At 41.9% G+C, this 26,168-nt stretch overlaps 2 protein-coding genes across 3 annotated transcripts; one reads left to right on the top strand and one right to left on the bottom strand.

Moving 5' to 3' along the window:
- The first annotated feature begins 665 nt into the window (after nt 1-665).
- pigt (phosphatidylinositol glycan anchor biosynthesis, class T) lies at nt 666-9,526 on the top strand. Its single transcript, XM_041945678.1, has 11 exons — nt 666-1,071; nt 1,701-1,878; nt 4,229-4,356; nt 4,534-4,634; nt 4,836-5,010; nt 5,112-5,209; nt 5,709-5,865; nt 6,475-6,675; nt 7,657-7,822; nt 8,003-8,086; nt 8,190-9,526. Exons 1-11 carry the CDS (start codon nt 675-677, stop codon nt 8,437-8,439), a joined length of 1,935 nt encoding a protein of 644 aa, XP_041801612.1. The 5' UTR covers nt 666-674; the 3' UTR covers nt 8,440-9,526.
- A 747-nt stretch (nt 9,527-10,273) lies between these two features.
- wfdc2 (WAP four-disulfide core domain 2) lies at nt 10,274-11,818 on the bottom strand. 2 transcript variants are annotated; one of them, XM_041946346.1, is made up of 4 exons: nt 11,673-11,815; nt 11,335-11,478; nt 11,005-11,142; nt 10,274-10,904 (listed from the first exon to the last, which is right to left on the bottom strand). In XM_041946346.1, the coding sequence occupies exons 1-4, from the start codon at nt 11,770-11,772 to the stop codon at nt 10,771-10,773; spliced, it is 516 nt and encodes a 171-aa protein (XP_041802280.1). In that variant the 5' UTR covers nt 11,773-11,815; the 3' UTR covers nt 10,274-10,770. The 2 variants fall into 2 exon arrangements, with proteins under 2 accessions (XP_041802280.1, XP_041802281.1); XM_041946347.1 differs by lacking the exon at nt 11,335-11,478 and having other exon boundaries at nt 11,673-11,818.
- Between the last annotated feature and the right edge of the window lie 14,350 nt (nt 11,819-26,168).

Consider the following 26,168-nt stretch of genomic DNA (forward strand, 5'->3'; position numbering starts at 1 on the left):
GGTCTATAAGCTTTGTTATTGGTTTAAGCAGCCCAGGTAACGCCATAACATGCTAGATTAACTAAAACAAGCATTGTAATAAATTGAATTAAATGACAATTTATATGACGTTGCCTGTAATTAGTTAATTAGTTAGAATGCACCAATGAACGTGTCGTTAGTCAACTGATGATGTGCATTTACTGTACTCTTAGATACCCTACAGAAATAAATTAAATTGGATCGATCAGGGATATTAATATATTTATTATCATCATTACAAAGCACAGTGTAGTTTATTTGATTTAGAATCTGTCAAAGTTATAACGTCATTAATAACAATAATAATAACAACACCAATAATAATAATAATAATAATAATAATATAGCGTGACTTTCACTTGTTAAAAGCAGTGTCTTAAAACCCCGAATCTAAAACAAGCAACGCATGAGAAAGACCTACTACCACATTACAAATGACTCCTAAAATGATTTAAGATACCATAATGCATTAATGCCTACAATATAGCGGACAATCCCCCCAGATTATCGTTTACTCATAAAATATAAATATGAAAACATTTTGCTTGAAACAATGCCCGTCATTCTGAAAGGAATCCATATGGAAGCAGCCCATTGGCTGATTCCACGTATGACGCGACAATGCGGAAGTGAACCATCGCCGGAAGAGAAAAATGGCAGCTCACAGGTGCAGCTACTCGGCCGTGTTGTTGATTATTTGTAGTTTGTCAGTGTTTACTGTAGCAGACAGTCAAGACACGAATCCAAATGGTGATCGCCACGGCACTCTGATCGATAACCCACAAACAGCCACCGAAACAGCGGGAGAAACAGCCGAGCAGCCTGCAGTGGAGGAGAGGCGCTGGGTAGCAACTAAGGTGGATGGGAAGCCTGCGGATGATGCTGCTAACGGCGAACAGCCTTCTGAAACCGTGGTCCCCTCATCGGTACCACTGCCCAAAGATGATTTTCAAGAGGAGCTGGTCATCAGACCGCTGCACTCAGGAGACATTTATGCCAGCTTCCAGTTCCGCACCCTGTGGGAGACTGATTTCATGAAAGGAAACAAAGGTAGCTAACTGTTAGCACTCATTCAACAGACCATTCGTTTGAGTCTAATGGAAACAGACTGCATCTGGGAGATCATACCCTCCATTTTATGACAGTGCATCGTAGTGAAAATATGAAAAGCTCATAAAATGTTTAAACTGATACACATTCAAGGTTGTAAATGTGTGTAGAAATTACGCTTTTACGTGGAATATCCGCGTGGGTTTCTCGACCCACTGGTAATCTCATGAGAAATTGAGGTGATGAAGTGATCCGACACAGCGTGTTTTTTCTTGAGTACATTTTTTTTCTGTTTTGATCTCAGCTTTATTATCTGTTTTCACTGTCATTAAAAGGCTTTAAAAGTCTAAAGTCTTTCCATGCAGGCACCTTGTTCTCAACACCAGGGAACATCTGTTTCTATATAAATTAGTCCCGCACTTTTAGTATTAAATTGATATTGATATATTATTGAAGTGCAAATTTAAAAAATGAAGAGACAAAGGCACTGCTCATTCACTCAAGCTTCTTCTTTTTTTTTTTTTAACCACAGCTGCAGCCTCACTGTAGTCTAACCCTGCTGAACTGTGAAGGAATATTGATTAGACTTAAAACTTTAAACTGTCTAATGTTTGTATTATGTTTCTCAGTGTCCCACTACCGCCTGTTTCCCAAGTCTCTGGGCCAGGTCATCTCCAAGTTCTCAGTGCGAGAGCTGCACATCTCCTTCACGCAGGGCTACTGGAGGACCATGCAGTGGGGGCAGCCCTTTCAGCCAGCCCCTCCTGGGGCTGAACTCTGGGTGTGGTTCCAGGACTCTGTGACAGAGTGAGTATGGCCGCAGAAATATGAAAGCCTTTTTAGACTCCCCATTTTGCATCACGATACAAAGACAAACCGGCTTGCTTGTAATTTTTTATTAACTAACTTTATTAACTAACTAACAATAAAAGACATAGTGAAAACTGGCCACATCAAAAAGTGAAGGACAGTGAGAATCCAAGTTACGTGTCTGGCAGGGAAATCAGACGCCTTAATTAACAAGGGGAATATGCATTGAGTCATTTTTACTGTGCAAATAATGATTGGCTGAAGAAAATGTTTGGAAATCACCATGTCAATTTACTCTTCTGTTTGCGTGAATCAGTCAGTAAAATGAGGAAAGATTTATAAAATGTATCATATAAACCAAATAAACCTTCTAAACACAAACTGCAGGAACCCAAAGTACATAGTAAAGATGAAGGTTTATGTATGTATTTATTTGTAGGATTAGGTTTTTCTCAATCGCTTTAGTGCTTTTCTCACATCACTCTTAACATTTGCACAACAGTTAGTGCATTTCTCGAAACAATTAGTGCAAACTGCAAAACCTAGTGGATAACCTGCAAAAGCACATCACTTGCTAAAAATGGATAGTCCATCCCTCCAAAGCAAGTAGTTATGTCAATGACACTGCCAGTTTCATCAAAATGAGAAGTCTTGACACCATCGTGTATGAACAAGATAGTCAAATGGCTTTGTCATGTTTTCATTATGAGACTCAATGTTTTCCAATGCCAAAAAAGGTCAGAACTCGGTGACACTACCTCAAAATGCTCAAGACAGCACTGTACACTACTTGTACAACCATTTGAAAACAACAGTAAAATTAAACATTGCTGTAGTTAGGGGAGTAAGTGAGTACAAGACACTGAATACGTACATTTCACATTTTTACTGTATATGTGCTTTGCAATTCTACAGCATTGTGCAAAAGAAAAATACACAGCAGTCACTTATTTGGAATAAACATAAGAAACACCCTTTTGGTAGAGCTGTGCACAAGTGAACAATATAACAGCACATATTGTAACTGAACATAGGTAAACCATTCTGTTACCTGTCGGCCTGGCCACCTATTTTCATCTACATCACAACGGATATCATCCCTTGCAATGCAGCGAGGAAAGTGTCTCCTGGAGTGGCGAATCCACCCTCTGCATGACTCTGCTGTGATGTCGTCACATGCTGCATCCATGGCTGCTAGCAGGGCCATTTGCACATGTTTACGCCCGTCATAAACCTTCCACCTCCAGGAAGAGCACTCAGTCAATTGTTGCAATTGACACAGATTCAATATGGCAAAAACATTGTTATCCTCTATGACAGCACTTTGAATTTTTGTCAGCCTTATTGTATTGTTTGCAATCACCATTGAACAAATGACTTCCTCTTGCTGTGGGGTAAAAAGGGGCCCTCTGCGAGGTTGTCTTTCAATCCTATGTGGTGCAGAGTAAAATTACAGCAATGCTAAGTATAAACACAAGATATTATGAGATGTTGGATTACTGATACCTGTTTTCCCTACGAAATGTTTGAATGATTGAATTCACAGTGGATCTTCCAACATTTGGTTGCACCCTCCAACCAGCCTCAGCCATTGTGAGGCCACGATTGATTGAACTGTAGCCCTAATTTCATTAGGAATCACTGTATTTGGCCCCTTCTCCCTCTTCCCGTTTTGTCCCCTTCCACTTCCCCTTCCTCCCCGCATCCTCTCCCCTCTCCCACGACGCTGACCTTCCTTTTGTGTGTCACAGAATTGAAGAAATGGTACACACTATGTCCTGCTTCATATATGCTTGCCAAGTGAGGGCTCATGGGATTCATCCCTGAGTGATTGTGGCTTGTCATTGGTTACAACTAATACTTCACACACCTCCTCGTGAGTGAAAGCTGAAGTTCACCTCAGAGCAATTGTTCAATTTAGGAGACATTTCAGGAAAAACTGATAAAGAAAGGTATAAAATTTGCTTGACAGAATTTGATAACTAGTTCAACTTTTTTGTATGTAATGACTCAAGCAATAAAATGAGGACTATTAGTGTTATTGGGAATGACTATTCAGCATCCATGAGTATAGTTCATTTTGACTGACATGACTTAAGCAACTGATAATGTTTAAAACAGCAGAGAATTGTATGAAAGCAATTCTCTGCTGTTTTGAGGTTGAACTAATAGTTATGAGAATTAGATCAGATCATTCTGATCTGAGAAAAGCACGAAAGCAACTGAGAAAATCTGTAATATTTAGCATGAAAGCTGAGAAAAAATATTTCACTGCCTTCTTGAAGTGCTTAACTGTCTCGTATATGCTTTTCATACGCTTCCGTACCACTTTTCTGCCCCCTTTTAGTGTGGACGGCACGTGGAAGGAGCTGACCAATGTTCTGTCGGGTATCTTCTGCGCTTCTCTGAACTTCATTGACTCCACCAACACAGTTCAGCCCAGTGCGTCCTTCAAACCGCTGGGTATAAGCAACGGTACAGACAGTCTTCTTCAGTCTCCCTTTGTGCTTTGTTGAACTCTCTAGTGATGAGCCTGTATGAAAGCTAATGGTGTGATTAGACGCCCTAAAGTCTTTCAGCATGCAGGTGCTACAGTTCTGTCCAAGATGCATTGCTTTACATAATGGACTGACTTTGTTCTTTGTGTTAAAGTGACGGACCACCGCTTCCTTCGCTATGCCACCCTCCCACGAGAGATTGTTTGCACTGAGAATTTGACGCCCTGGAAGAAACTCTTGCCATGTGGATCCAAGGTGAGTGTGTCTCTTTGTTTACGTCTTTCTAAAAAAGAAAAACACAGCCGGACTCAAACCCCTGTGTGCTTCTTTGTATGATTCACATGCTGGCATCCAAAATCTCAAGAAATTCTCAAGATCACATTTTCCAGCTCTCTTTCAGCGTTCGAATGTCGGCGACTGAGGCTAACTCAGTTTCCTCTTCTGTTGCACTTGCAGGCTGGTCTCGCCGTCCTGTTGAAGTCAGAGAAACTCTTCCACAGCAGTTTTCATTCCCAGGCAGTGCACATCAGACCCGTGTGTCAGGACTGGGAGTGCAAAACCTCGTCCTGGGAGCTGAGGCAGACGCTGAATGTGGTCTTCGATCTGCACACCTCTGCACAGAGCAAACGAGGTGAGCGAAAAGCACATTGTTCCCACATTTAAAGTTTGTTGTGTTTGTAGTAGAAAAAAAAAAGTCTGGCCTTAGTTAACTGAAGCTGCTTGTTCCTTCAGAGTGGTCTCTGTTTAAGATGTTCGCTCGGACCCTGACAGAAGCTTGTCCACTGGCCTCCTCCAGTAAAATCTACATCGATGTCACAGACAACCCTCAGGTTTGATTCCCACAGAATGTGCTGTCATCCACTCTAACGGCCTTAATGCAAAACTTCCCAGAAAGCAAAAGAGGATAAACTGTCAAAGCAGTGTGAGGGTGGAGATATTTCAGGGATCCCTGTGGAGTTTTTGACCTCCAGTAGCGCTCTGGAGCTGTTTGTTTATGAGCAGGTCCCTGTTTTGATGAGGTATGGTGCAATGCACCGACAAAGGCAGCAAAGAAGAAGACTGCCAGCAAATACAACCAATGCAAGATTAAAAATACCTAAATTTAATAGTTAAAAGTTGCTTTGCATGCAGCACATCATGTGATCTGGTGACACTGAATGTAAACACAACTTGTGTTGAGAAGAAAACTCCACATGGCACCTTGTTATTATTAAAAAGCGATGTTGCAGATTACAGTTTGAATGCCTTCATAAGGTAAAATCTTTTAGAATGGCATGTATGGAATTGATCCACAGTTATGGCTGAGAGAAATTGGATGTGATCTTGCAGGGGGAGCAGTTTGAGGTGACCCCGGCCAGTCCCCTGCTGAGCCAGGCAGTGGTGCTGGGCGACAGACGAACCTTCTCAGTCTACGATCTGACCCAGCAAGTCACCTTTGGCACCGTGCGCTCCCTCAACCTGCTGATCCGCTGGAAGTCCAGTGAGGGTGAGTGAGAACAGGCTGAACACGCCGGTCTTAATTATTCATCGCTGCAAGAAAGACCATGAAAGAGTTAACAAAAATGCATCAGCTGCATCTGTTTGTCATATTTGTTTTGGTGCCATCTCGTAACTACTGCTCTGGTCTCTGTGTTGTCTGTGCGTTTGCCTTTGAGTCGTAATTTAAGTGCCCTTTGACAAGTCGTCTTTTTGTTGTTGTTGCTTTGTTTTTTCCTCCAGTGAATCTGCAATCTGTTCCTTTGCAGCCTGTTCTCTGTTTTGGGACAGAAAGTCCTCGACAAGCAGCATCTGAAGCCACAGTCAGATTGCAACATGTTTTCGTTAGACCAAAAAAAGCAAGAACAGAAAACAGTATTTGTGTCTGAGATCGTTGTGTTTTGCACTAAAGCAACACTGTCCTTCTTTGTGCCTGTTACATAACCCCCTGGTAATTTGTCAAACGTGAGGGTGATAACAGACGTTTTCAACAAACCCGAGAAGAGAAGCACACTGGAGTCCTGATTTACAAACAGTACCGTCATGCATCACATTCTCCAAGAAAATAAGCACTGTTTCATCGTCACATTTGACATATTTCTCGCTCACCTGCCTGCAGGTGACACGCTGCGTCCCCTGCTCCACGCCGAGCGTTACGTGGCTGGTTACGGGCTGCAGACAGGAGAGATCCACACGCTGATGTACAACAACCACCCCTACAGGTCTTTCCCCGTCCTGCTGCTGGACTCGGTGCCTTGGTATCTTCGCCTCTACATTCACACCCTCACCGTCACCAGCAAGGGAAAGGACAACAAGCCCAGTGAGTCCCTTCAGGGAGTGGAGAAGGATGAGTGAGCACACAAAATTACCGTCGAGATCTGAAAACGACAACAACAAATGTGCCAACTCACAACAGATTACTTTTTGAGATTGTGGAATCAGATCAGCCTCATAGAAAAGAGCATTTGGGAAATTAGACAGTGTAACATGTCAGTGTAAACGATGTGGAATATGTGGATTAATTATTTTGGTTTATTGCCTACGTTCGCCACTGTTTGGTCATGATCCAAAAAGTTTGAGGCACTGCTTGTGTACATGCACAGCAAAATTACTGTACAGTATATGTGCAAAAGAGCCAGCCAGATCTTGTTAGAAGTTCCATCAGGAAGAAACGTCTTTTCAAACATCTCCTGGCTGTTAACATTTTAACAGCAATGACAGGCTCAGCAATTTCATGATAAGTAATTGTCTTGCAATTATTTCAAATGGCGGCAGGTGCTGCTTTAAAGTGAAGGAGAGGCTGATTCCCGGTGTTTCCGAGATAAGTGGAGCTGCTGTGGAAGTGCTCTGTGTACCTGTGAGAATGACATTTTTAAGAAAGACTCATAATGCACGAATACGGCACTTCTACCTCTTGATTATATTCTCGTAAGCCGTTTTGCCTAGAAAATCTTGCGTTTGCAGAGAAGGAATAAGGTAAAATTATTCTATTATAATCATTATTATACATTACTGTACAAGCTTCATGAGTTACATGTGCTGTGCATTCCTAGTTTCCCTACAGGAATCATTGTTTAATGAAATTCCATGCAGATGCTTCTGTTCGCCAGAGGGAGGAGAGCATGAGTCATGTTTTCTGTCATGAAAGCTGGAGGAGATATGTTTTGTTGGGCTGCCAGTCTGTGTTGATTTCCACATTATATGTACATTTTGAGAAATTAGTTGTCAATTATTGCAGAAACGTGGAGAAACATGAAAACAGTGTCTCAGTGGTCACTCGTGTTCTTCCCTCCTCTGCCAGGCTACATCCACTACCAGCCGTCTAAGGACCGTGTGAGGCCCCACCTGCTGGAGATGCTGGTCCAGCTTCCTCCCAACTCCGTCACAGAGGTCACAGTGCAGTTTGAGAGGGCTCTGCTCAAGTGGACTGAATACACTCCTGATCCCAACCACGGCTTCTACGTTGGGTATGCATGTGGAGTCACTTCCTCTCACTTCCTTCTGAAGGCTGTAGGCGTTGTATGATTTTTGAGGGCTGTAAGTTTTGAAAATCTGTGCAAGGTTTCGATGTGGAGGTCTTTATTTAATGTCACGATGTTCCACTCCTGCTTTTCAGGTTGACTAAAATGTCTTTTTCCAACATCTAGGTCCTCGGTAATCAGCTCGCTCGTACCAAGCATTGTCGCCATGGATACAAATAGCACCCGGGAACGTCCACTCTTCAGCAGCTTGTAAGTTCTTTTCTGAGGAAACTGTCTGTTGTTGCTACTCATTTGTGTGCTGTTTCAGCTCCTGTAGAGAAACACGTTTGACTGGAAGTGCATCTCTCTCCAGTTTTCCGTGTAAAGAGGAGTCCAGCTACTTCGTGCGCGTCTACACGGAGCCTCTGCTGGTCAACCTGCCAACTCCAGACTTCAGCATGCCCTATAATGTCATCTGCCTGACCTGCACCGTGGTGGCCGTGGGCTACGGCTCCCTCTACAACCTGCTGACCCGGAGTTTCCAGATAGAAGAGCCCAGCCCGGGATTGGCCAAGCGGATAGCCAACATCATCCGCAAGATGAGGGGCGTGCCGCCGCTCTGAGGCTGGGCACACAGCTGACTCTGCTTTTAGACAGGAAGTTTTCTTTTTGGTAAAACCACTGGTAAACATGATATTCAGGGAGGAACGGGGGAGGAGTCGAGCACTGGTGTGAATGTTTTTAAAACATTTTGTATTTTGGTTTGTATTCAGGGTGATATTTTCCTGCAGCCTAAGGACAATGTGAACCAAAGCTGTGCAGCGTACTGCAGCGGCAGCTGCATCAGATTGTTTTTGTTTTGTGGATGTTTGAAGCCATAACTCCAGTGCATCATAATATAGCCACAATATATCTGAGGCGTTTTGTTGCTGTGATGACACTTTGGTACAATTCTGCTTCCACAAATATGAGACTGATGGCCTCACACAACATTACGAAGCCTCAGAGCTCAGATGGAAAAAGGATGGACGGACCTGTTGATCATTATCTCCCTGCTCGGAAAGATGAACTAACTCAGCCAGAGTGTCACAGTTCCTCTAACCTCACTTAATGCCAAGATATCAAATAGCTCTAAAATACAGAGGTTCCCTCGTCCGAAGTCTAACTGTGGAACATCCACAAGCATGTCCTCTGCATTAAAAGGTTCCTGTTTCATTTGTATTATCTGACAGGTGTTTTATAAAAGTTTTAATATATGAGAAAACAACAGCCCACAAAAATACTGAAAAGGTACCAAAACCACAGACATGAGCAGTAAGATCACATGTCTGCATGTCCCTCTTACAGAATGTTTATTTTGCACTCATTGGTTGTCGGATGCATGCTTGAATGTTATGGAGATTGTCTGGAGGTCTCTTCATAATTACTTGCCTTTAGTCAGTCAGGTTCTTCACTCACTCACTCATCAGTTTGATGCAGTTTCAGCTGGTCTTACAGCCAACAGGAGTCTTTCATTATGGAAATGATGGAAAATACTACCATACAAGGGCAACACTACCCTCTGTCATGCATGTCAGCCTAGAAGTGCATTCTGCTTCTCTTGCTGTGAAAAAGTGTGCAGAATGTGAATGTTTGAAGCGAGTGTGTGTGTGTGTGTGAGTGTGCGGCAAAACAGAAAATGTCCTTTACTGCCTTTTCAATAAACTGCTAAACATCTTTTCGTCAATTTATTTCAATGAGTAGCTGTGAAAGAAGGTCCGCCACTCGGAACTGCTCCGGAGCTGGAGCTGTATTACTTCCCACCGAGTGCCCACATTTTTGTGTAAACAAACTTGGCCCCGCTTCTGGCACACTCAGGGAGAACAAACACAGACGTCTCTGTGCTTGGCCGGTCAGCGATTCTCACCCCTGCACGTTTGGCACCAACATGGAGCTAAAACAAAAGGGGGGAAGAAAGCAGCATTCCACATAAGTGATGTTCATATCTGTTCAGCTGCAAGCTATGTTATCTGTCCAAGAAAGGAGACCTGCACAGAGAACCGAGCTCAGCTGGCCCGGCCCTTCACAGTCTGTGTTTCTATGATAAGTGGCTTGTCGCTGCTCCCAGTGACATAGCCTCCACTTTGTTAAGCACATATGTTTGTGATGAGCTAGATAAGTCCGCTTTTTTTAGTCACACTTGTGTAAATCACAGAATGAAATGTGGCTGGTTGTATAAAAAGCATTCTGAGATATGTGAGGTTGTGGTGCAGCAGCGTTGAATTCTTGGGGCAGCAGACGTTCTTGGCCACATCTTTAAATAGTCTCCTTTTCTGCCAGTAAGCGCTTTTCATTCTTGGCGTATTTCATCATTTGTTTTTTCAGCCAAGCGCTCGCCTAAAAGGCCCATAAAAGAGAGACCTGTGAAACACGAGACCCATAACCAGCAAGGTGATGAACACATAACGCATTTAGAGGTTCTCCAAACATGTTTATTGGTTCAGATATGAAGAAATGAAAATGGCTCCATGACCTCAAACTATACAAGCAACAGATACATCAGCACTATACATTTTTATCCATTTAGAATATACTAGAATATACAGTATTACTAAGTTATAAACTCATCAAGTTCAAACACAAACTGCAGGTCTTTTGAAGACTTTGAATTTCACTCTACCAGCTATTTTCCTGACTGCATCATAGCAACATAACAGCAGGTTATTCTGCAATTCTTGCTTTTAAAATGTAGGTTAGAAAACTTCATCAAAAAGATATTCACAAAAATATGCTGATTTCTGTGTGTGCTTGAAGTACAGGCACATGAAATGGCCTATGTTAAGAAGAGCAATTTACTTTCCCCATTAAACAAGCGCTCACATGTTGGACCAAAGTGTGCTACTGTGCAGTTGAGAAGGTGGAGAAAGTCGCTCAGTACATTTCCGGTGTTGCAGCCAGACTTGCCGGCCGTCCAATCAGCAGGGCTCACTGCAGGCGTGGCCGCAGGTCGTCTTGCAGCACTTCTGCTCTCCTGGACACTGACCGTCGTGATAGCAGTACTCAGCACACATGGGGGTTCCCTGGGGCAGGGCGCAGCGGCCCGGCTTCACTGACGCACCAGACACAAACACATCACGTTACTAAATAACACAATGTGAGCACACAAACGCTACTGGAGCGAGATCGGAAAGTTTCGCCACATGTCTAACCTGTGTACGGTGCAATGCACTCATGTCCACATCCATTGTGGCAGCACTTCTCCTCATTGGGGCAGTCGCTGTCATTAGAGCAGAATTCAGCACACAGCCCGGAGCCCCAGCGCCTGCGAGGACACACTCCCGGCTTGGCTGAAGGGACAAGAGGAACGGATGTAGACAAAGAGGGCTACAGCAGATATTTAAAAACATGGCTTTTGATTGGAAAGGACTTTCTGTTGCCCTACGGACTGTCCATCCACGGTCAGCTCAGTCGCTGAGAAGGTTTAACCAAAGATTTAACAGCTGCCCACTAGAGGAAAGGTTAATCACTGTGGCTCGTACTGAAAGCAGGAGGGACACAGACAGCTCCACAGTCAAAGACACAGCATTTGTGGTCTGCAGGACAGTCGTCATCACACACACAGCCCTTATGGGATGGGACAACATTAAGGAGACGCGGGCAGTGGCCTGGTTTCGGAAGGATCACTGAGAGAAAGAGGCAGTGAGGCAGAGAAGGAGAAAGATCACCTGTGGTTAGTAACTGGGATCACATTAATGAAGGTGTCTGCCTGCCAAACAACATGTTGTGGAATTAAACAGACAAACATGCAATTTTTTTCCCCCAGAAGAAAACAGTAAATTGGCAGATTTTACTGAAACACATATCCAAACCAACATACCTGTTAAATTGCTATCGGCCTCTGCAGCAGAAATGTTAAAGTGCACAAATGCACCGAGTGTTAAAATCAGTGCACAGACTGCAGACCAGTGTTTCTCCATGTTAACTTCTTGCTCACAAGAATGTACTCCTGTTTGGACAAACATCCCAGAGCACAACCTGCAGGCTGAGCAGCCCGGTCACAGGGAGCTGGGTCCTTGTGCCTGTAGAGTTACATTCCCACCCCTGCGCTTCAGGGGTCCACAGCTTTTTGATAGCATGTGACAGCAGACACAAGTTTTCCAGCGTCTCTTTGGTGCCAAAAAAAGTGATCTCTATTGGATTTTGACTTATAATGAAACTGTAGCATTAATGAAGGGTTACCTCATCTTATCTTAGTGCAGTTACATTTAACTTGGCTACGCTTTTCATTATATTTCATGTAATTCTGTTGTTTTTGTCCGTGCTGTCTTATTTTATTGTGCTGTGCATTTAGTTTTTACACAAAGCTTCACTTGAACTTAAACCTCGATTTGAGGATTTTATTGTGCATCATGTCACAGTCAGTTGTTCCCTATGAATGTTATGCATCAGGCATGACAGTTTCATTGTATTTTTTCTTTGCTCACAGTCCTCACAGCTCATTCTGACGCTGTGTCGCCATCTATTGGCATAATCAGGAGTTACATGTAAGTTGTCACATGGAAGGTGGTTTAGTCTTAAATGCTGTCGGTGTCTTGATCGCAGCTGTTTTAGAAACAGACACCTCAGATGGTTTCTTTAAGGACTTCCTCCACATATGTGTTAAGGCATACATGGAAGTTGTCTAATGTTTGTTTGACAGTGTTTTTGCAGAAAAACAAATCCTGAAAATGGTGCCTACTCTTTCTCCTTCGTTAGAAATTCCAGTGTATATGAATATGCAAATATTTTTCATTTTGCAAGTTTAACTGCTGGACACAAGGTGCCTCCTGCCTCTCAGTGTATGTGTGCTGCAGGTCTCAGGTCTCCACAGCACACTTGTGTACTGCAAGCTTAATATTGGATCAGGCTTCCAAACTACTTGTGATGTCACCAATCCTGCTTTAGGCCCGCCTCTAAAAACCAGATTTTCATCTCACTCAGAGAAAGAGATTTACTCTTTGATCGGTGAGTGTGAGAACAGCCTTCTAGTGTCAAGCACAGCACTTCCATCATCTCAGTGAAGCTCAAACACTCAACCACAAGAAGAAGAAAAACAGGTTTTTGACTGGAGGAGGGCTTTAAAGTTTGTATCACGCTTGTCAAGGCAGGTTTTTGTGTTCATATGCATCTTAACTAAAGTGTAAATATGCTCACCATATGGAATGAAGGGAGATGATTACACACTTATAAAAAAAATCAGCTGTCCCCCAAAAATATAAATGAAAAGGTAAGAAAGTTTGAGTTCACCCGCTGCACCAGCATCTCTTAATGAACTGAGATTTCTTCCATCCTTCTTTCAGGAAAGACGGGTTTCATAAGCAAACATGTCCCTGTCAGTAAAATGTAGACCTCTGTCATCACAGCTCTCATACGGAGCAGCTACAGTAGCTTATGTCTCTGCTTGCTGCTTCTCACTCTTTTCTTCTGTCAGCTGTAGATGAAATCTGACCTCAGAGCATCATGAACAACACTGTGTCCATAAGCCACGATAGCAGCAAATGAATGAGATAGTCCGCACAGTTACATTTTGTCTCTGCGTGAGACAGCATGTATTTGATTTCAGATGAGTCTGGCTGAGCTCTCTGTGCCGTAACACCGGACTGTGTATCTGATTCCGTCCCCCTGATCCTGATAAGGCGGTGCCATGGTGCAGGACAAAGCACCAGATTCACAAAAGGGTCTCCCAAACAGTTTCATAATGCCTGCAAAACATAAATAAATAAATAAATAAATAAATAAATAAAAACTCATCACAATGTGGATTTTTCTGTCGATGCTGTGAGCATCATAAACCATTAACCTCCACTGTCCTGGGGAGAAGAAAAGAAAAACATCCAGTGATGTTACTTAAAAAATTAATACATTAAAAATACTCCATTACAGGAAAGAGGCCTGTATTCAACAACTTACCTATGTGAAAGTAGATAAGTATTCACAGCAAAATGTACTGGAAGTGTATGTAGCAGAATGGCCCCTGTAATAGATATATTACGATTATTACCAGTTCATAGGCAGCATTTTAATATTGTAGCTTGCTGAAAAGAAGCCAATTCAAACTACTTTAAAAACTTTGAGCCGTTGAATCTGTAGCAGCACATCATATTTAATGTTAATCTAATCTAATCTGTAATGTAACTGTAGCTGTTAAATAATTGTAGTGGAGTAAAAAGTGCTGCATTTCCCTCTAAAATGTACTGAAAATGGATTTACTTCAGTGCAGTACTTGAGTAAATGTACTTTATATACTGTGGTTTGTTATGAACTCAAACTATAATAAGAACTTCATTCATAATGTCTTTGTCTCAGTAGGTTGGTACAGTATGAGAACAATAAACTGCTGAGCTCCAGCTGCAGTACCACTTTGAACCTCTGGGTGGGGGTCTCCACTTGAAGATCTCAGCAGCCTGGGCCTGTTTGTTAATCTTCCATCAATCTCAACATAATTACTGAAGTCAAGTAAGGACGGTAATGAAAGTTGATTGCAGCTGAACAGAAATCACTTCTTAACACACATGGTTCTGTATTACTGTGATTGTGAAGTATGTTTTGGTCAAAATGATCAAATCTTACAGTATCTTATATTTCTTCGGTCAAAATCTGATCGTTTTTGTGAAAGTCTTTTCGGTGTGTTTCAGATGTTGCAATGTAGTGTAACTATGTAAATGTATTCTGTCTGGCTTTGATTTGATTGACAGCTATCCCCCAAACTCTCAAACAGGGAAAATCCAGAGGGTTATTATACAGGGTGCAGTGAGCAGTGAGGGGTAATTTTACCCCCAGGAGTGGAAAGGCCATGCAATTTACATGTCCAACCGCATTGCTTACAGCGAGCTCAGTAGCCAATAGGATCTTAGATGTGAGCTTTTTAAGAGCTGATACAGTATCTCTTACTCTCACACATCTGACATCTCTGACACTTGCAAGGGTATCCGTTTGTATGTTTGCATACATATGTGTGCCCAGAACAGACATGCATGTAAACAAGGTTATTGTATTCCTATATTTTGGTGTTTTCTTTAGTGTATATATCTATATATGCATTTTATGTTGCATTCTCACCACACCAAACCTTAGAAACACTTTGCTCCAGCTCCCTCCCCTCCCTTTCCATCTCCCCATTTTCCATTTTTTCTTTTTTCCTCTTGTCCTTGGGAATTCAATCATGGAATAATGTTGCTGGAAACCTTTCCTCTATGTATTCGCGTAGCCAGGCTGGACCACTGGCTGTTATTGTATGTCCTTGAAATGATGTAGATGCTATCAGTTTCACTGCTGGCTGTGAATGTTGAACATGTGAATGAGGTGTTTAAAAGATGGTTCACTGTGACCGTCAGGGAAAGTTGGAGCACGTGTCGTGACGACTGGAGTTGTGGGAAATGCTTAGAGTTTAAAATAAGGGAATCTGCCCATTTTTACGGCCTCCTTGTGCCTTTTCTATTGTCACTAAAGACAGGCTTGTAGATGGAAGATAGAGAACAATGACAAACTCATATGCTTGCATAATGGGACCAAGGAAAAGGAAGATGTAAAATGAAGACACGTCAGCAAGTATCAGTAGTCGACTGCAGTATTTAGGCATTACTGGCTCTCTAAAATTCAATATCTACCTCTTGTGTGGCATCTTTAAGATAACAGCAAACACTAAAGCAAATTTTTCTAAATTCATAAGAAAATGCATATGTGCATATTTCAAAGCTATTTAAATGAATACAAAACATCAGATTCCTTCTTCAAAAATGGATAGAGTGTTTGAGGAAAAATGGGGGCGTAGTACAGAAATGTTTTGGGCCAAAGTCATATGACAAACATGATAAATGGGCATAATTCCCCACCTCATGCTCATATTGTTTCCAGACTGACCCAAAACAAGTCCCAACACCACCCCATGACCCCAAGGCCCCAGAAAGGACCAGAGAGCCCCTCCCCTTGGGCTCCCATAGTCAATCATGTATTACATTGTGCATTAACCTGCCATTGACCTCCGCATGCTAAACCCAATTGCCATATTATCTCTGCCGTAATGTTCTGCTCTTAGTTATCTTCCCAGGCCTGAATCAGATTTTGTATCTTACTTTACCCTCAGGCATAAAAAAAAAGTCTCAAATGACTGCCAGGCTGTATGGAGGGATGCGAGTGGGGGTAGTGGGGGTGGGGTTGGGGCGGGGTGCCTCATCTAAATCCCCCAAAAATGTGATCTGAGGTAGAAGCTGCATCAGTAAAGAGGGCAAAGGACTTTTTATTTCTGCTGCTGGAAATTAAAGCTTCAGGTTGAGTCATTATTGTTATTATTTTCATAAGAAATGACACATTTTTAAAAATCCCCTCTTTAGAAAAGTCCTTTCTGACACTCGACACTTCCAGCGTCTCTAATTATCTTTTACTGGCTCAAGCAATTATTACTTTTGTTATTACGAACCAAACACGCTTGACCGATGCTCCCGCAAATGTGTCTACTTATCCCGCTAATGCAGAGAATAATGATAATCCTGTAATAATGTTTTGAAGTCAAAATAATGCTAATACCTCTAATGATGAAGCATGCTCAGAAATCCCTCCCCGTCATCCCATTGTCTCTCGTGGCGGAGGAGCTGGCCCCCGCGGCCCCATGGGAAATCTGTAATATATTCAGCCAGGCCTTGGGAGTAAAATGAAAACAAATGTGGTGTAATAAAGGAGAGAAGATGAAGCGATTCTGTGATGATGCTCTCCACCAGCCTTATAAATCAAAATAAAAGTGGAGCAGGTCATATGTGCCCCCACCCTCACTGGGTACGCACACACACACACACACACATACATATATATGTATACACACACTCACATGCATGCATACTAATACAGGGGTGAGAATAGAAGAAGAAGAAGGCAGGGGGAAGTACAAGAAGAAACCCTGCATATCATCTGCGTGTAGCAAACATAGCATGTTTTACTGCTTTTTCTGTTTGCATGCACATCAGTCATTTCTTTACATTATATCATTGTAAAGAATTGTTTATTCTTGACACATGTGACCCAGTAATGATCAATGTCTTATTAGCATTTTGTGCATAAACTTCATACACACCAGTGTCCTAACCTTCAACAATGTAGAGCTGTTTCGTAGCTTCTTTTTTTTTTTTTTTACGTTGCAGCCCCTTAAAATTAAGCATGCATGCCTATGTATTATAACCAGGTCAACCACAAAGTGCTTTTTTAAGTGTTTCTGTTTCATCTGAATATTTTTAGCAGACTGAAGAGGTCAAATAACCTCATAGCTCACAAGAAAAAGCAAAGGTTAGAACTGTAATTTTGTGCATTATAAAGGTTTTACCCTGTTAATCATCTCATGACCCCTCAGATTTATCTTGCGGGCCTCTTTGGCGGCCTCAACCCCTGGGTTGGAAACCACTGTTACTCTGATTAAACATGGAAGCTGAGGCCGGTGGTAGTGCTGCGCTCCGCCTGTAGGGGCTGCTGTGGTGTCATTGTACCTACTGTGTGAAGCCAGTGGTCCCAGACAGAGAGGCAGGAGGCTTGCTGATGGTACAGTAGTGGCAGCTCTCATTATACAGAAAATCCGAAGAATTAAATTGGAAAAAAAGAAGAAATCTCACAACAGCTGGTTATCTTGGCCCAGATTTTAAGCAGGCAAGACGACTCAAAGATTTATTGACGTGAGGATTGGGGTTGATTTGATAATTGCCACCCTCATATATGCATGGTGTGTCAGGTTTTAAGGTCAATAACAAGAGGGGAGTCCTTTTTTCTTTAGGACACTCCTGCATCAGCATGGTGAGACGCTCCTTCAGTCCCTTTCAAACGAGCAAACTTTGAAGACGCTTTCTGAGACTTTCTCTGACAAGGTGGCTGCTTATTACACAGATAAAGAATAGTAAACAGAGAGTACAATAAATAATTGATGCCTAATAAGTTGAGGGAGAGAGCGCCAGGGCTCCTTTTTTTATTTTCGGGCCAGGAATAGAGAAAGCCTCCCGAGTTGTTTATTTCCTCCATCCTTTCTTTCTTTTCATGTCCTTCTCATTTTACGAGCCATGAGTCAACACAGCACACGTAAATGATATTTTGACACAGAGAGCCATGAATAATGCATTTGAATTTACTTTTATGCCAGAGTTAGACCCCTCTCAGCACCCTTTCTCTCCCTCCCTATCTCTCCTTTCTCTCCTCTCACCCCCCTCCTGTCTCCCCTCCTCTCCTCTCAGTCCCCACAACCCCCTTCCTCTTTACCCCACCCTCCTCCTCTTTTCCCTCTTCCTCTCTTCACTATTCATCCTCATCAGAGCTCAACCTCATTTCTCCTCTCCTCTCCTCTCCTCTCCTCTCCTCTCCTCTCCTCTCCTCGCCCCTCCCTCCTTCTCTCCTCCCACACCTCCATCAGACAGCAGAGAGGAAACAGTGCAGGATCAGACTGGAGCTTTCACAAATGAGCATCTACTGTATCTGTGTTTATTATCCAGGTCTTGCTCAGGTGGCTGCTCACTGATGAGAGAGGAATTGGGACTCAGCTGATATTTTTGCAAAAGCTGAGGGCAAAGCTTGACTAGCTGGCTAACTTATTGATTTACTATGTGCCGATGGTCTGAAATAAGGTAAATAAAGTTAAAAGAAAAAATAGAAATGAGATGGAAAACTGGCTCCAGCTAAAGGACAAGATGCTGAGTGTGACATTTATATTTCCAAAGTAACTAACCACTTCAGAAGCAGGGAAGCCTTTTACATGTGTCACTTTACGCGGCCAATGAAGGCCCGCGAGGTGAACGAGGCCCTGATGAAGCCAGCAGCACGCATTGATTCAGTGTCTAAATTAATCAGCCATAACTTGATCCGTTCCGATAAAGTCATCAGCAGCCAGCGTACTGCGCGATCAGCAGCAATCATTCTTCCATCCCCCGCCACGTCGCTGGTGTTTAGCCCCGGGCCCGCGAGCCGCCGGGCGCGGCCGTGTTGTAAGAGTAAATGAAAAACATTTATTCGGCTGCTAAATAGCTCGCAGTCATGACAAGCGGAGGAGGTGAGGGCGGAGGATGAAGCTTGGGGTGCTCTGACTACGTCATCATCATCTCTGTCATCGTCATGTTCACGCTGTTTCAGCTCCTCCACCTACACAACATCAGTATTTTCATCGTCTCTAGGTGTTGTCCAACTTCTGATCCATGTTACCTTCCTTGGTCGTTTATTGTTTTCCAGGAGGCCCTCAGAGAAATGAGAACTTGTTTTGATTTTAGTCTTTTTTTTTCACTTTTCTGCTGCTAAGCATGTTGTTATCACTTCATTATTGACCATCTATCATTGTATTTGGTCCATTTCTGTATAAACCACACTGTATTTTGATATATTTTCTATACACTCTGCTGCCAGGACTCTGTCAACATATCCTGACCTCAAGACGGTCCTGGTTAGACAAAGGTTAGCTAAAAGAATATTTTCATAATGAGTAACGAAGTGATAAACCTCAGCATGAGGAGCAGTTTAATTTTCTACAACTAAACGATGTTGTCGTCGCCCCGGTGACAGTATTTACTGTAGCTCCCATCATCTCACCAGGACTCTGATCGGAGAGTCTATCTAGGCAAAATAAAGATTGAATGTGAATGACAGATAAAGTGCCAGGGAGAAAATATCAACACCTACTGCAAAACAAATCTCCACAGACGCCATTTCAGATAAAATCTTATCAAACAATATACATCAATGTGCAAGTCTTTGACATTAAAAAGTTTTGGAACCCCTGATCCAGACCATAATCCAGACAGTGATACCAGTCGCCGGCTGCGGCCTGTAATCTACTTACTTTACACTTTTGAGTAACACGGTCCTCATCCCTCCGGTGTGAAATCCCTCTGCTGAGAAGAGGCTTCGAAGGAAGCAGGGATGAATAATCTGCATCATCCTCATCGTCCACAGAGTGGTTCTCCATTCATAATTTAACGCACCCCCCCACCCACCCCCATTACATCTGATGAAATCCACTGACCTGAAAATACAGAGCGAATGAGCTCCTTCAAGTATGCCGTTAACATTGTCTGCGTCCATCCTGTACATGTTGCCAGCAAACATCAATAAATGAATCCAGTGTCGGCGTCGGGATCTGATGTCCTTTCTGCTCGTCCACATGGGAATATGACACTGAGCAGGTCTCCACTCAGATATCTTCTATTTGAATGAAGCACTGTAACAGCACCTCAAATGTAATGTGTATTTATAGTGCATATTAAAGGGATCCTTATGGTGTAGCTGGATGTTTCACAGCAAGATACACAATTACACAATATTAAGCTGATAGACGTGATCAAATGATTTGATAATCCAGTAAATTTAGACTAAATACCACATGCGGCGCTGTTTTATGAGTGAGAGGACATCAAAGACTGTTTTTTCATCATCATGCATCATATACACACAGCGTGCATATGTCCATGCACTGCTGGAAACTCAAATGTATTAAATGCATTTGACCCAGAAAGTGCATTTTCCCAGTGGTATTTGAAAAGTGCAAAGATACACATTATGCAGTTACATTTTTTTAAATTGTACTGAGTGTGTGTGCGTGTGTGTGCGTGTGTGGTAGACTGAGAACACGTTAATGGTACATCTCCTCTTGGCCACACATTTCCCTGCGCCGGCATCCTTTTGTTTTACTCTACGATTGGATTGTGACGAACAATGGGAAAAGCTTAGCCCGCAACAACAAGTAAACAGTAAATTAGTGCATCATCCTTTTCCCACAATGCACTGCCTCGTACTGAAGAGAAGAAAAAGCTCTGTTTAAATGGTTATTAAATAAACTTTAAAGAGATTTTTTTTTGCTGGAATCTGCTAAAATACTATTATATAACCAGTTTCTTGGCCAGCACAAGTTTGATGCTCTCCCTTTTCTTTCTTGTAAAACATGACCAGTTTTCACATTAAATATATAGGCTGTCTAATCGCAGCTAAATGCATTAGTCACCCTGTTGGCCCGAGGCAAGGACTGTGTTCACAGCGCATCATTTGCTGTGATATCTAAAGCTACCATATCCCTTTAAGCTAGTTTCACCGAGTGTATTTCTTGTTGCAGTTAAGTGCATATTTAACAGACTCTAGTTTCTCCTGCATAGTTATTCATATCAAGCTTTTCAGAGATAAGCCCGTCTCAGAGCACAGTTTAAGAACTTCCACTCCCCCCACTTCCAAAAAAAAAAAATGGTTAAAAAAGTGGAACAAAAAGAGGAAGCTCCAGCGCTGTCAACACAGTACCCATCCCATATCAGCATGAAAATCAGGGTGTATTGAGAACCTCAGTGTGACTTTAACACACCACATGAGTCATCTGGGATTATGAGTCATATTCTACCTCAGTACAACAAGAGCCCCTGCTTTACCACACACCTACAGACAGGGAAACTTTTGACAGACTGAAGTTACCACCTCAGCATGCCTGCGACTGTCGACTATGTTAAAACTGGGACAATCGCTTTTTATTTTTCTTTTTTTTCTTTTTTTTTGTAGCGCAGCCCAAATGTTCAACAGATGTGATTGGATCAAGTTTAAACTGACTTTAGAGGAGTAAACAACCTCCACAGCGGTGAGGAAATGGTGACTGAAGCCTTTGACCTTTGAAACTCTGCACTGTACTGCTTTTAAAGCTACCAGGTACTACCATACCAAGCTACCATAGATAGATAGATAGATAGATAGATAGATAGATAGATACATAGATACATAGATACATAGATACATATATATACTGGGACTGTTGTTACAAGCATCATATAAATTGATTAGATCTAAATTGTTGCATGCAGAGTCACAATTGCGCAAACACTCCGACATGCAGGAACAAAGTCCCTCGCCTCAGACTTCATTATTTGGACTTCGTCTGAAGTTGCAAACTCTCTTTGAAATAGATGCATCTGTGCCATTATAGGGAAATAATTGTGGCCACTTTCATCCCCCGCGCAATTAGTCTCTCTTCCGTGAAGTCGTCAGTCAGATAAAGGACAGGAGCAGAGAGAACCTTTGTCACTTTAATCATTCCTCTGGTTGTTTTTTTTTATCCACACTGGAATGGAATGAGTTCCCTACAGTTGAATGTCAGCAACTCCACGTGTCTTTCAGGCCTATTTCACATCATTAGTGCTCGTCTTTGAGTTGATGCTGTGACACTGCCAACCTGTGCTGCATGCCCAGGGGCATTTGAAACACTGTGCACCATTTTTATGTTATTTCCAACACAGATCTTGAGACGGCAGTTACGTCTCAACACAGGATGCTGTAAGACCATCATATAGCACCAAATATACCAGGACGAACATTCAACAAGCTTCCCTCTACAGCAAAGTGTCTTATTATAGCAAGTATGGTCAGAATTAACTGTCAGAATTAAAGACTTAAAAAGATTAAAACACTGATTTTATTGTAGAAGCATGCATCCAAAACCGGAGGCTTAAAGAGAAGATTTTTAGGGACACACATGGTCTGGAGACACATAGAAAATCAGAAAGATGGTCACATGAACAGTTATGTGTATTCACTGATGCTGTGGCTGTTCTAAATGCTGAATGACAAATCTATCTGAAGTGTAGTAAGAAACATAATATACAGCGTTAAACGGTCTGTTTTTGTTGTTTCACACACACTTACACACACCCACACACATGCTTGGCTTTGTTTCGTTTGTGTTTGTCATAAGTGTGACTGACTTTATCTCATGCATCTGTTCTATATAAGCTTTCTAATGACACATTTTCCACGTAGTGATAAAAATAATACAATAATAAAATATATTAATCATCTCTGAAAGGGGCTTTGCTGAAAACTGCTTTTGCTTTTAATACCTAAAATATTTTGCTTATAATGCCTCTATACTTTTTTGACTGCAGTGCTTTTACTTGTATTACTGTATTCACACAGTGTCATATTTCTGCCTTATTGTAAGAAAAATATCCGCCTGCTCCCTCGATCACTTCCTGACTTTTCGCTCTGTGTTCTGCCACTAATCACAGATAAAAGTGACTTATTGTCTTGCAGCGGAACAGTTAATCTTTGGTGTGCACAGTCACCCTCCGTGGCACCGTGGTGAAGCCTAGTGAACCAGAGCTACAGTCTGAACACCCCCACCCCACCACCCCCGCAGCACCTCCCAATAAAACTGATTTGCTCTGGCATGTATTGTTTTGGAAAATAAATCAGTCGACTCTTTCCACTTCATGCACTCATGACATCATTTGTTTCCCCTCTTAACTCAATTATTGTCACTTAGTTCATCTGTACGGCAACAATGACCTGTAGCTACAGTATACAGGGCCCTTCCCACTCTCTGAAGCATGACAGAAAGGACTAGGAAACGGTTACGCCTTGAGCCTGTAAGTTTGTCAAAGTTAAATACAAGAGAGCATATTATCCGCCTTATTTTTCTGTCACCCAATCCTCTTTTTCCCGCCTCGAAAATAAGCTTCAAGGTAATTGTGTCATTGTGTCATAAGGCACAAGAAAAAATGGTAATCCATTAAATTGTATTCCTTGCTCTCTGTTGCTTTTGTAGTACAGAGCGACACCACAGGATTTTGGAAAGGTGAATTATGAATAATTGCCTTTGATCCAAAAAGCCTGACGAGTAATAACATTTAATGCTATAGCTGATCAATGAAACTGAGGCTCCGTGTTTTTCATGTTCGATGAGGCGGTTTGTCAGAAGGTGCCAGCTTGTTTATCATCATATTCACAAAGAGGAAGTGTGGTTTACACCGGCGATAATGCTACGAAGTTGTTAAACTTACTCAATTTTACTTTACTCCAGTTTAATCTTTCAACTTTGCTGCCTGGCGTGTTCACCGGCGCCTGAAATGTTAAGTTACAGCTAGTTTGGATGCGAAAGACTCATCCTGGTGAATAATTTAGCATTAAACATGAGAGGGGCCAGTTGTTGTTGAACACATTCGAAAAAGGTCTTTGTTGTGTCAATTAGTTGATTAAGCATCATCTGCTCCCCCGCTGATGCCGGAAACCTGATCTGTTTTTAAACGGATTCATATTACAGGCGCGTGGAGAGCAAGAGAAAGGGGACATTTTCAATTACACGTCAGCATATTTGACTGACCGTCAGCCACCATTTGATCAGGCTTTTACTTTAATTGCTTGCATTTCATTAAGTATAATCATTTATGGTGGAATTTAATCGGCGGGGATTCAGCCACACGCTGTGTGGACCGTGTGGAGGCAAACAGCAGAACACACTCAATGAGAGCAGGAGAGGTTTCAGACAGTCTCATCATCAGGGTTCATTTCAGTCTAAAATTAAAAATATGTTGCTGTGTAATTGGTTCAAATCACTTAGTGTAGTAAATGCAGGTCAAAGCCATCAGCAAGTGGACAAACAACTGTGTAATAAACGCTTGTTTGGTTGTTAACAGGAAAACAGAGCAACGAGCCTCTCACCTCTCACATTTTAAAGGGTTTGAAAGACACTTGAAATCCTTTCAGAGAACTGAAATCCTTTTGTTCTTAAAACTATTTCTTCCCACACAAAATACTTTCTTCCTACACCGAATCTCTAGGATGCCTTCTGGAGATGCGATCATTTGCAGAAGAGAGGAAAACAAAAAAAAAAAGCACAAAGAAGACACAGAGCGAGCATGAGTGCGTGTGAAGAAAGAGAAGAGGATAGAGCCCGAGTGGAAGAAGTATTAAGATCTTTTGCTTAAGTAAAAGTAGCAATAACACAGTCTAAAAACACTGAATTACAAGTAAATGGCATTCATAGTTAAATAAATAAATAAAGAAGTGAAATTCAACTATAATATGCACTGTGAGAGCTCTGTCTTATCTTAACTCTAATCTATCTTTTATTTGCCCTTATTTTTTTTTATCTTGCACAGCAGTTTCTGTGTACATGTGCTTATATTTTTTTTTAAAAAAGTGTTTTTCTTACCTACCTCAGGTCGGCTTAGTGTAAGTACAGTACGTGTGTTTTGTGATATGTGCAACCTTACCAATCAATAAAGTACTCTGTCTCTCTATCTATCTATCCCAATATACTCATTTTGCAAAATGCATGTAGTAATCAATATACAGTTCTTGTCTATTTATAATGATGCATTTAATGCTGTCACGTTATATAGTAATTTTAAACAACTTAATATCCTGTAATGCATCATATTTTGAAGATCATGATATGTTGCACATGAAAAGTCTTTATCTAAAAATTAACCAGTAGCTAAAGCTCCTATATAAATGTAATGGAGTAAAAAGTACAATATTTCCTTCTGAAATGTAGTGTAGTACAACAGGTGAAGTACAAGTACATCAAAATCATACTTGAGACGCAGAGAAGAAGCCCTGAGCCGAGCCCTGCGATAAGTGCCTGGGCCCAGCAGGAAGTCTTCATCCTCCTGAATATTAGCAAGCACCTGATCCTCAGCTGATAGTCCAGACCTGGCCATATTAGGTCAGGAACATCACAAGGCCTGATCCTCCACCACCTGCCAGAAGGACACACATCAGCGGCTCGTCTCTTTCTCTGTCAGGCCCTCTGGTTCACCTGCGAGGAGGAAATCATTTTGCAGAGAGCCAGATTATCCCTGCAGCTGATGAAAGATATGTCACCTGTGGATTTGTAAAAATCTTTGGTTTGCTGATCAAACAATTTTTTAATCCAAAACATGAGTGCAGATAATAACTGCTGCGGAGAATTTCTGTCATTTCCTGCATTTCTGTATCAGCAATGCAGGAAAAAGCACTCAGACTTAATTGCTTGCGCACAACAATTAATAAAGCTTGTTTTGAAAAGAACAGATAGGAAAGGGCACTGATGTGACAAATGATAATTGAATCTTAAAGAGTCGGATCACCCAACTTACATGCAAACTTATTTTCTCATTTAGCCCCATTGAGCTCTGCAGAGAGTTTGGGGTTTTATTTGCCCAGGTTTTCAGATGGTCCCTGTACAAACTGTTGAGGGTGTGTTCTAAAGTAACTGGGGCACTGTTTCTAGAAACGAACATGGCTGTTGAATTTTTAAAATGTAAAGTTTTCACAAACAAATCCCATATATCTCCAGTGTCCTGAGGTGGAGGCGAAAATTCTCAGACACTGATATTTTAAACAGCTTTACTGGTTTTATTGTAGTTATTTTTTCATGCCAGTTTGCAGCTCACTTTGGTTCAGGCTGAAATATTTTGAAGACTATGAGATTAATTGGCATGAAATTTGGTACAGATATTCATGGTCCTCAGAGGAAGAATCCTAAAGACATTACCAGACTTTTCCTATGACACTGCCATCTGATTGTATGAAATGTCTTGACAGCTATTGGCTAGATCGCCATGAAATTTGGTCCAGACAGCCATGCCGTCTT

This window comes from Chelmon rostratus, chromosome 10 (assembly GCF_017976325.1).
Source record: "Chelmon rostratus isolate fCheRos1 chromosome 10, fCheRos1.pri, whole genome shotgun sequence".
Lineage (NCBI taxonomy): Eukaryota > Metazoa > Chordata > Actinopteri > Chaetodontiformes > Chaetodontidae > Chelmon > Chelmon rostratus.